At 28.9% G+C, this 12,646-nt stretch overlaps 1 protein-coding gene across 1 annotated transcript; it reads left to right on the forward strand.

The window, feature by feature from the left end:
• Positions 1 to 11,422: 11,422 nt before the first annotated feature.
• On the forward strand, positions 11,423 to 12,630 carry LOC129295858 (2-methylene-furan-3-one reductase-like; the record flags this gene model as incomplete). Its single annotated transcript, XM_054934446.1, has 2 exons — positions 11,423 to 11,649; positions 12,371 to 12,630. Coding segments are annotated over exons 1-2 (487 nt in total), but the record flags the coding sequence as incomplete, so codon positions are not given.
• Between the last annotated feature and the right edge of the window lie 16 nt (positions 12,631 to 12,646).

The raw sequence follows: 12,646 nt of genomic DNA on the forward strand, positions 1-12,646 counted from the left end.
TTTGTTTGTTCGTCTACTTATAATTTATACATTGTTGAGATTCAAGAGTTAATGGTTGCCAGACAAACCATTTACAATTGGGCAAAACTAATAAATATATTTCAATGTGACTTATAATTATAAGCAAAACTAATGGGAGACTTTTAGCTGGGAAGAGGTTTCATTGGAATATATACATTTTTAGAAATTGATTGAATAAAATAAAAAAAAATTGGCTATGTTCGCTTCAATCTATTTGGTTTACCATTTTTTGGGAGAAAAAATAGGAAGAAAGGAAAATTTTCTTCCTAATTTTCTTTCTTCCATATTTTCTTCCCATTCCACTTTTACTACTAGAAAAATTGAATTTAGTGAGGGACAATACTATTTTATCCAACTAAATTACGTTTTAGTTCGCAGCTAAAAAAAACTCGCTAAATTTAGCAAGAGATTATATTTTTCTCATTAATTAGCGAGGGATTTAGCAAATGACTGAATCCCTCACTAAATGTCTCGTTAATATTATTCAAAATTTGATAATTTAATGAGGGATTAGTCTCTCGCCAATTCCTCGCTAAATATACCTTTATTTAAAAGTAGTGATGGCACATCACCTATCATATGTGCGTCAACTTGTGATATATCACCAACAATCTCATGCCTCATCAATTGCCATATCACCTACCATCTTGTGCTCCATTACTTGCCACATATGTGACAACTCATGACATATCATTATTCACCTTGTGCCATGTCACTTGATCCTTACTATATTATATATTCCTTATGTTTATGCCAAATTCAAGACTTGAACCTTTGACCTCAAACCTTTCAAATCTTATGCTCTCTTTTTTTGTCAGTTGAACTGAAAGGCACCTATAGTTATTATATAAGAAATTAAATATATATTATTTAATTACATAAATATATCAAATAATATATTATAAAAATACACATATATATACATATTAAATTTTATTTTCAATTATTAATATGTTAAAAACATTTATATTTTATTTAAATTATTCTTTGCATTATATTTTAATAAAATATTATTTTATTAATGAAAATAAACTTAAAATAAATAATATATTAAATCTTAAATAATTTTATTATGAATATTTTAGTTAATTTTTAAATTTAATTTTTATTTTTAAATAAAAATAATTAAACATATAATTAAAAGTCATTGCAAAAAGCTTTTTTTTACATTAATTAGCTAGGAATAAAATCTCTCGCTAATTATCTTATTTTAGAGAGGGATTGGTAGTCCCTCACTATTTTCCTCACTAATTGTCTTATTTTATAAAGGGATTAACAGTCCTTCACTATTTTTCTTACTAATTCTCATATTTTAGAGAGGGATTGACAGTCCCTTACTATTTTTTTCACTAATATTAAGTCAAGCTATTAAATCGATATCCCTTGCTAATTTCCTTACTATTCGGTATTTTAGAGAGGAATAGAAGATCCCTCACTAAATTTCCTCACTAATTTGTATTTTTCTAGTAGTGTTTTTTTCTTTGAGTTATTGGGCATTTTAGACCCTAAAGTATTGCTCGAAAAGCTTGTTGGATCCTAAATTCTAAAATGTGTAAAATGAATCCTAACTTTTAAATTCATAGCAAATTAAACCCCACCATTAACTCACCATTAATGCTATTACTGTTCATCAAGTGGGGCCTAATTAAAATGCTGATGTAGCAATCCTTTGCTGATATGTCACTTTTAATGAGCACCACAAATTCTAAACTATTGATCGAGTAACATCATGGACCCTAAACTTTTACATCCAAATGAAGAGAAAAGCGAGAAGAAAGCATAGGAGGAATGATTTCTATCACAAGTTGCAAGACTAAAGTATTCCCCAAGCTTCTCCAACTCTTTCTCTACCTTAAATGCTCCCCCTAAATGTGCAGTTGCTAGTTGAAGACGAACTCCACAAAAAACGGTCTTTGTGAACATTTAAAATTGAAATTGAGTGAAACTGTGTGTTTTGCTGAAAACTATTCTGATTTCATGATATCCAAATTGATACTGCAGCAACACTAGGCAGAATTCAAATTTAATGTGGGCTTCAAAATTGTCAGCTTTGGGCTCATAAATTGGGCCATGCTATATGAATAAAACTTATATTTAATGCCATAATTGATCCAATAACTTTTACAATTATCTTAAAACTTATCCACACCCATTCTCACAAATAATCATCTATTAAATCATATATTTGTTAATTAATTACACAAGATGACTTCCAGTTGCATTAAAAACTCAATTAAATTCATTAAAATATTAAAAGTCATCAAATCCCTATATTTGAACATTAGCTTGTCCTCAAGCAGAAGGAAATCACTATACAAACCAAACCAAAGAAATCATGAACACTGCAAAACCATTCAATAACAAGCATGCACCTCCATATCGGTCAATGCTAAAGGAAAAAAGTGAATTGTCTAGGACACCTGGACCATGGCCCTTGGACGCCAAGCCCATCATAATTCTATGTCCAATTGGGCTACCTAGAACTCTTTGCACCCAAGCCCAATACCATCACTTTCACCGTCCATGAATGTGGGTGCTATGTTTTTATTGCAACTAACTAAGGTAGAAGGATTAGAAGTGGAGACCAGGCCCACTCGGAGGCACTCCTAAGTGAACTCGAAGCCTTACTTGCAAAATGCCAACTAGTGCCCGACACTCCTCATAGGTTACCCCCTTCATACGAATGTGATCACCAAATTATTTTGCCACCTAAAACGGGTCAGACGGCAAGATATCATTCTTCGCAATCTCAAACAACAATTGCTTCAAGCTCAAGCACATACGAAGAAATATATTTTCAGATGTGCGCCGTTGAGATGAACTTTCACTATTGAAATGTTGCCATAGTGAGCCTGATAATTTGTATTTACAGTTTATTGTTACCACTGATGACTGAGCTAGAAGTTCCTGTCTTACCCACTGCTGTTTTAAGCTCATGCACTATCCAAAGAGGTGGGTTCCCTAGGTTCTAATTCATTAGGATGGCTACCCAGAAGCTAAGTTATTATGTATTGGCTCGAGTTGCCAATGAGAAGGTGTCTGTTTTGTCATCAGTTATTTTTCCTTCTTCGTAAATATACTAGAGGTATTATTATGCAGTTCATAGAACTGAGAACATAAATACAAAGGGAAATCACAAATGATAATACTTGGAGTTGAGTTCTGTTGATTTCATTATCGCTTTACTTTCAATTACAAGTTGTGACACTCATAATTCAGATAATCCCATGAGTGCTGTTCATCTATTAAGAACAAGCATGTTTTGCAATAAATAGTAAGGGCTTGTTTGGTTTCTTTTTTCAAAAATAATTTTTTGTTTTAAAAAATTTAAAAAACTCGTATAGTTATATGTTTTGGATTTAATTATTTTTAAATCTGTTCTTATTTTTTATTTTTAAAAATAAAAAATAGAAACATGTTAAAGTGTTTTTGTTTTATTTATTTTTTTTCAAACTGCTTTACATTTGAGAAAACTACTGTCATTTTAATCTATTACTATCATAAGCCTCTACCATTAACTAGCAATGACATTACTATCGATTGATTTTTAATGATAGAACTGATTTTTAAATTAACACAACCAAAGGGTCTTTCTTGTTATTTTGTTTTGAAAAATAGTTTTAAAAACTATATTGCAAAGGGAGAATGACAAATATGTTCCAAGGAGATCAATTAATTCAAATTAAATTTCAACTAATTTCAAAGTGCCAAATTCAAATGATTTGCATATTCAACTCTCAATTTTCTAACTTCATTATAATGAATAGAACCTGATATTTTAAATTTTAATAGAGAAAATAAGTTGCAAATTCATTACGATGAAGTTATAAAATTGAAAGCCAAACTTATAAATTTTTAAAATTTGACACTTTGAAAATGATTAAGACCTAATTTTGAATTAATTAATTCTCTCAGGACCTATCTGTCAATATTCTCCTAATTATAAAACAGTTTTAAAAAACAAAAATAAAAATAAAAACCAAACATGCCCTAAATAACTACAACCAAAATGCAAATTTTTTTGGATTTGCATGGATCATCTTTAACATATCGTAATACAATACTACTAGACAGAGTGATGGTGGTAAAAAGAAGGATGACTTACATTTAAGAATCACTCAAGTAAATTAATTATACACAAGGACTAACAACAAGTCTCATTTTAGGGGAAAAAGTTTACATTTCAATTTTAATAACAATTCATTTCGTATTAGTCATTATTTATGAATAATTTACTTAAATGGTCCTTAAATATAATTTTCCTAAAAAGAATGAGACTCATTTTGCTCGAATGTAATGATGACTGCTGAATAAACTAAATAAATTATATAAAAAGTCAAAAAATTTCTGTGTTTATTGATATTAAATAAAAAATCCGATAAAAATGAAATGACGCCTGAAATAATTAAAGAAACTTATGTGAAGCAGAGTGACTTCATAAATGACATGCCTGCTTACGAAAGACATTATATTAGGGACACAAGAAACAGTTTATTTTAAGTGAATATTCGTTTCCTCATATGTACCCTAGGAAATGTCAAAGTAATGATGTGTGCATATATCAATATTTTAAAAATTGGAATGGACAATTAACCAAAAAAGTCAATAGATCACGGTTCTTATCATTTAACTAGTAATATAATAATTAAATAAAAGATAATATTTAAATGAAAAAAACATAAAAATGGTCCAATCATTCCAAAGTTTCTGGGGGTTTTTTTTTTCTAGATCTTCAAGAACTGCTCAAATCAAAATAAGTTAACCTAGATGAATTGTTAGAATGGATCAAATGATTTAACCAGACTTTTTTATTTATTCAATGATTGATGACCCAGCATGTTTGACCATCTGGGCTGATCTGAGTTTGAAAACACTGGTATATACGAGGATTAAAATGATGGCGTCCTTTGCAATATAATATCATTATAAATACTCTTCTAGTTAAAAGTTTGATTGGTGATCACCTTCCAATGGCCAATTCGACAAACTTCTTGGTTATTTAAAAACTGATCTAGCTAAAGTCACAGTCAAAGAAATTACTTGCTTGACAAGAGAAGACAAAAATAAAAGAACCCCCCATCATATACAAGTTGATTTAGATGGGACTTGTTTGATATCCCATACAGATAATAAAATCTATCATGTAAAAGAGTTTCGAATATTGGTTGGCCCTATCGGTCTGCCCATTTAAACTTGTTTTTCAGAGCTTGGCTTTAAAGATTGAAGTATTTTTTATAAAAAGGCTTTTTAAGCCCGTCCCATTTTAACCATAAAAAAATAAACTTTGGTTAATTAGAGCTCTCTGTTTAATGTTATTTTATTTTTTTACCTCTAAAAAATAAATATTTTAAATTTTTATATTAAATTTAGATTTTAGACTATTTTGTGCTTTAGAATTACTCCCTCCGTTCAAAAATGTTTGACATTTTTAACTAAATTTCACCATTTAATAAAGCAATTACTTATCTTTAAATTAGCAGAATTTTTTTTATATTTATCCCTATTTTAATAGAATCTTTTACTTTAAAATAAATATAAAATAATTTATTCTTAGGGGTACTTTTTGGGGAAAAAACACAATGATTGCATTGAAATACTAAAAATACCTTACATTTTTTAATAAAGAGAGTATGATTTACATTATTTATTTTTAATTTTTTAAATATTATAATTTATATTCTAGACCCCAAAAAAAATGTAACAAGATGAATAAGAGTTATGTTTGAATAAGTAATCAATTTTAAAATAACAGGGGTTTTGATATGGGCCAAGTCCATATGAATTAAGCTTGCCCAATATATAAATAGTGGCTCAAATGACAAAACGATGTTTTGTGTGCGGATTAAATGTGAACCCCAATATATAAATAACATGGCAAGTACCTAAAATAAACAAACTTATGTAGCCCCGACGAGTTAAAGAAATGACAAATTGTTGCTGACAAATGACACTAGGGCCACGACAGTTTATCTATAAATAAATACTGGTTTCCTCGTGCACTAATGGCGCTTATTAATCAGGCATGATCAACGAACTCAATAAAGTAGATTAAATTTAGGCTAGCCGTTTAATCCTGTTTGGTTTTTTTACTTCTGAAAAATGAAATATTTTAAATTTGAGTCATATACATTGTTTAAGTATCGAAAATATTTTTTTTTATTTTTTATAAAATAAAATAATTAAGTTTAAAGTTAAAAATTAATTAAAAGTGATTTTAAAATTAAAATTTAAGTATTCGGGCAGCCCAAGCCCGAAAGAATTTGGGCTAGGCTTGACTATTCGAGTTTTTTAGAGAATCGTGCCTGTTCGGGTTAGGGCTCATTTGCGTTGATTCTGAATAAGTTCGGCCCGTTCAAATTTTCAGCTTAATCACCACCAAAACAACTTATAATACCTATTGAACCTCATAATCACCATAAAATTCAGAACCAATGGTTGGGTAATACCAAAAATGAAAACCCTAACCATAAATTTTACAAAACCTAACTTAAAGAAGATATATATTAAAAGATATGAATAAGATTGAACAAGCTTCCTTTACTAATTTGAACCTAAAAAAGTGCTCGGAATCAATGCTTCCACCAAATCCATGAGTAACTAGTTGAAGAAACTAATACAAGAACATTTGAAAATGGAGAAAATGAAGAAGTGGGAGGGAGATTTTTTAGAGAGATAGAAGATAGGATTTTGAGAAGAGATGAGACAAAATGAGAATGATCAACATCATTAAAGATTTGTCCTTTCGGCCAAAGGAAATTATGAAAATTGAGGAGAAAATCACATTTTTAAGTGAGAAATTATAAAAAATGACACCTGTGCGAGAGAAGGAAAATGATGCAGAATTAAAAGATTTTTTTACTTTCATTCCTTAAGGAACCAATGTAAAAAGCAATTTTATATCAATTATAACTAAAATTGATATAGAAAATAATTAATTTTAAATTTTGCCCTCAATGTTGAACCCTGCCTTTGATTTTGCAACTTATATTAGGGCCACAAGCAACAGTTTATTTTAATGTGAATTTATTCGTTTCCCTCTTATGTACCCTAGGAAATGTCAAAGTAATGATATTTGTACATGTCGACGTTTTAAAAATCCGAATAGACAATTAACAAAAAGTCAACACATTACAGTTCTTATAGTTTAATTGACAATATAATAATTAAATAAAAATAATATTTAAATTAAAAAAGTGTAAAAACTGTCCAAACATTCTAAAGTCAGTTTTTCCCTGAATCTTCTTCAGAGCCGATCAAATTAAAGTGAGTCAATTTGAATCAATTGTTAGAACAAACCAAATGGTTAAACTAGATTTTTTTTTCTTTACTTGGCGATTGATTACCTGGCATGTTTGACCATCTGGACTGATTTGGATCTAAAAACACCGGTTTATATGAGAATTAAACTGATGGTGTGCTTCGCAATATAATATCTTAATAAGTACTCTTTTAGTTAAAAGTTTTTTTGGTGATCACCTTCTAACAAACAGCCAATTCAACAACTTCTTGGTTATTTAAAACTGATCTAACTAAAGGCACAGTCAAAAAATTACGTGCTTGATGACAGAAGACAAAAATAAAAGAACCTCCGTCATATACAAGTTGATTTAGATTGGACTTGTGTGACATCCCAGACAACAATAAAATCCATCATGTGAAAGAGTCTGAATATTGGTTGGGCCTATCACCTACCCATTTAAAACTATTTTTTTAGTGCTTTGCTTTAAAGATTGAAATATCTTTATATAAAAGGGCTTTTAAACCCGTCCCATTTTAACCATAAAAAATAAACTTTATGACCTAGACTTAATAGAGAAGAATGTGGCACTACATATCTTTCATTTAATTTACTATTTTTGCTTAAAAATATAAGATATTTTTTGAGAAGTTAGATGTTGAAAATATTAAGCATTTTTAGTCTATTGAGGTGTAATTATTTTTATTTTTTTAAATGTGTTCGTATTAATAATGAATTTATATTTATTATAAGGGTATTAATAGGAGTAAAAATAAAAAGATAAAATTATTTGAAAATAGGTAACTACTTATTGAGAGTGAAATTTGGTTGAAAATACCTTACATTTTATTTTATTAATAATATTTCCTTTTTTCCCAAAAAAACCATAAAAAATAAATTTAGATTAATTAGAGCTATTTTTTAAACTTATTTTATTTTTACCTCTAAAAAATAAAATATTTAAATTTTTATATTAAATTTAAATTTTGGACTATTTTGTTTTTTTAGAATTATTCTTTCCGTTAAAAAATATTTAACATTTTTAACTAAATTTCACCATTTAATAAAGTAATTACATGTCTTCAAACTAGCACAATTTTTTTATATTTATCCCTATTTAATAGGATATTTTACTCTAAAATAAATATAAAGTAATTTATTTTTAGGAGTACTTTTTGGAAAAAAACATAATGATTATACTTTAAAATATTAAAAAATCTAAATTTTTTAACAAAAAGAGTATTATTACATTATTTATTTTAACTTTTTAAATATTATAATTTATATTTCAGACCAAAAAAAATGTAACCAGATGGATAAGAGTTAAGTCTGAATAAGTAATCAATTTCAAAATAACAGGAGTTTTGACATGGGCTAAGTCCATATGAATTAAGCTTGACTAATATATAAATAATGGCTCAAATGTCAAAACAATGTTTTGTGTGCGGATTAAACGTGAACCCCCATATATAAATAACATGGGAAGTACCTAAAATAAACAAACTTATGTAGCCCGACGAGTCAAAGAATAACATATTGTTGCTGACGACTGACACTGGGGCCACGACAGTTTATCTATAAATAAATACTGGTTCCTCCTCGTACACTAATGGCGCTTATTAATCAAGCATGACCAACGAACCTCAATAAATTAGATTAAATTTAGGCTAGCCGTTTAATCCTGTTTGTTTTTTTACTTCTAAAAAATGAAATATTTTAAATTTTTTAGGTTAAATTTACCTCTAAAAAATAATATTACATATTCCTCGTACACTAATGGCGCTTATTATATTAATGGCATGACGAACGAAAGCAAGGGGCCATGAAGAAACTCATCTAACGCAACAAATGATGGTTTACTTAATAAGATAATTTGTTAATATAATCATATTGTATACAATACTACCAGACAAAGTGAAGGGTGGTAAAAATAAGGAAAATCGTATTTAAAGATCACTCAAGTAAATTAATTACACACAAGGACTAACAACAATTTTCATTTTTTTAAAAAAAAGTTTACATTCTATTTTAATAAATTCATTCCGTACTTGTTATTATTTATGAATAATTTGCTTGAGTGGTCCTTATATATAATTCTCCTAAAAAGAATGAGACTTATTTTGCTATATAATTCTCCTAAAAAGAATATGAGATTTATTTTTCTTGAATGCAATAATGAATGCTGAATGAACTAAATATATTATATATAATGTCAAAAAAAATTGTTATGTTTATTCATGTTAAATAAAAAAATCCACTGCATAAAGCAGCCGAGTGACTTCGTAAACGACAAGCCTGCTCACGAAAGACATTACATTAGGGCCACAAGCAACAGTTTATTTTATGTGAATATTCGTTTCCTCGTATGTACCCTAGGAAATGTCAAAGTAATGGTATGTGTATATATCAATGTTTAAAAATCGAAATGGACAATTAACAAATGAGGTCAACGGTTCTTATAGTTTAATTGGTAATATAATAATTAAATAAAAGGTAATATTTAAATGAAAAAAAGTGTAAAAACGGTGTAACCATTTCAAAGTGTTGGATTTTTCTCTGAATCTTCAACCGCCCTCAAATCAAAGTGAATCATGGATCAATTGTTAGAACAAGCCAAATAGTTAAACCAAATTTTTTTTTTCTTTACTTGGCGATTGATTACCTGTCATGTTTGACCATCTGAATTGATTTGGATTTGAAAACACTGGTATACGAGGGTTAAATTGATGGTGTGCTTCGCAATATAATATCTTTAAAAATACTCTTTCAGTTAAAAGTTTTATTGGTGATCACCTTCCAACAAGCCAATTCAACAAACTTCTTTGCTATTTAAAGATTGATCTAGCTAAAGTCATAGTCAAAGAAATTACATGCTTGATGACAGAAGACAAAATAAAAGAGCCCCCCATCATACACAAGTTGATTTAGATGGGGCTTGTTTGATATCCCATACAAATAATAAAATCTATCATGTGAAAGAGTCCAAATATTAGTTGGGCCTATCAATCTACTCCGATTAAAACTTGCTCTTCAGAGCTTTGCTTTAAAGATTGAAGTATTTTTATATGAAAGGGCTTTTAAGCCTGAACCATTTTAACCATAAAATTAAACTTAAGTTTTTAGAGCTATGTGTTTAATCTTATTCCATTTTTAACCTCTAAAAAATAAATATTTTAAATTTTTATATTAAATTTAGATTTTAGACTATTTTGTGCTTTAGAATTACTCCCTCTATTTAAAAATGTTTGACATTTTTAACTAAATTTTATTATTTAATAAAGTAATTACTTGTTTAAAGACACTTTTTTCATATTTATTTTTATTTAATAGAATGTTTCATTCTAAAATAAATATAAAGTGATTTATTCGCAGGGGTACTTTTTGGAAAAAAACACAATGATTGCACATTAAAACACTAAAAATATTTTATATTTTTTAATACAGAGAGTATGATTTACATTATTTATTTTAAAATTTTTAAATATTACAATTTATTTTAGACAAAAAAAGAAAATGTAACCAGATGAATAAGAGTTAAGTTTGAATAAGTAATCAATTTTAAAAAAACGGGAGTTTTGATATGGGCCAAGTCCATGTGAATTAAGCTTGTCCAATATATAAATAGTGGCTCAAATGTCAAAACAATGTTTTGTGCGCGGATTAATGTGAACCCCAAAATATAAATAACATGAGAAGTACCTAAAATAAACAAACTTATCTAGCCACGACGAGTCAAAGAAATGACAAATTGTTGCTGGCGACGACTCTCGGGCCACGACAGTTTATCTATAAATAAATACTGGTTTCCTCGTACACTAATGGCGCTTATTAATCAGGCATGACCAATGAACTCAATAAAGTAGATTAAATTTAGGCTAGCCGTTTAATCCTGTTTGGTTTTTTACTTCTGAAAAATGAAATATTTTATATTTTTTAGATTAAATTTACCTCTAAAAAATAATATTACATATTCCTCGTACACTAATGGCGCTTATTAATTAGGCGTGACGAACGAAAGCAAGTGGCCATAAAGAAACTCATCTAACGCAACAAATGATGGTTTAATTAATAAGATAATTTGTAAATATTTGTATAAAACCAAAATGTGGTATATAAATTTCTGAGTGGGGGGTTTCTGATCTGTGTGATCTCACTGAGAAGATAATGGCGGATTCAGCAAGGGGAAGCTCTGTACCGTGTCACATGAAAGCTTGGGTGTACTGTGAATATGGAAAGCCAGAACAAGTGTTGAAGATTGATCAAAGTGTTGAAGTGCCTCAACTGAAGCATGATCAAGTTCTCATCAAGGTTGCTGCTGCTGCTATTAACCCCGTTGATTGTTGGAGGATGACAGGTTCTTTCAAGAACGACGACTCTACTTTTCCGGTAATATTCTTTTATTCATACTCTCCTTTTTCTTCTAATATGCACACAGCTGATCTCCTATGAGAGGCAAGCCAATCCGAAATACAGTTGAATATTGAATATGGGTGTCTCCTTTTGTTGGGATTCAAATATTAGTTTATCATATTTTAAGAGATTAGCTGCTTTTATTAGATTTATTTTTTTGGTTTGTAGTTTACTTTTCTATTTTGACATGAACATTGTCTTAATTTGCATGCATATATAATAATAGGAAAATTAGGTCAAAAATTTAATTTGCATGTATATGAACATTGTCTTTAAAAAAAAATTAAAGGGTATTTTTATCATTTCATCCAAAATTTAAGTACAATTAGGTTCTCCGAAACTTAAAAGATATTATCACATTTTGCAAGATCACCTTGTCATTTTCCTATTTTGAAAGATTTATTTGTCATTCTCCCTATATTTATTACACTCAATGATGTGATTGGAAAGATGTGAAAATTTTTAAAAAATCTAAAATTTTAGCCAATTTTTTTAGAAATAAAAATTACTTAATAATGACCTATATTGTAATTCGGAGGAAGTATAAGAAAGAAATCAAAGGTGATTATGATAGATTGATTTTAATCAGAAGATAACATTAGAAACCAGTAATGATTTTTCACCCCTCTTAATTAATTTGCAAATATTCTACTTTTGATCTGCACCAACTGATTTCTTTTGTGCTTTCTGGTGAGAAGAACACCCAGGCTTTGATGTTGCTGGGGTGGTGGTGAGGGTGGGAAGTGAAGTGAAGAAGTTCAAAGAAGGTGATAAAGTATATGGTAATATCATTGAAGATGTGAAACACTTGAAGCAGCTTGGATCATTGGCTCAATACACAGTTTCAGAAGAGAGATTATTGGCTCACAAGCCTCCTAATCTGAGTTTCTCTGAAGCTGCAAGCCTTCCTGTAGCCATTGGGACTGCTTTTGGGAGCCTTGAGTGTGTTGGACTTTCTCAAGGTCAATCCATCCTTGT

This window comes from Prosopis cineraria, unplaced genomic scaffold (genome assembly GCF_029017545.1).
Source record: "Prosopis cineraria cultivar Desert tree isolate PC_DT_omini unplaced genomic scaffold, ASM2901754v1 PC204, whole genome shotgun sequence".
Lineage (NCBI taxonomy): Eukaryota > Viridiplantae > Streptophyta > Magnoliopsida > Fabales > Fabaceae > Prosopis > Prosopis cineraria.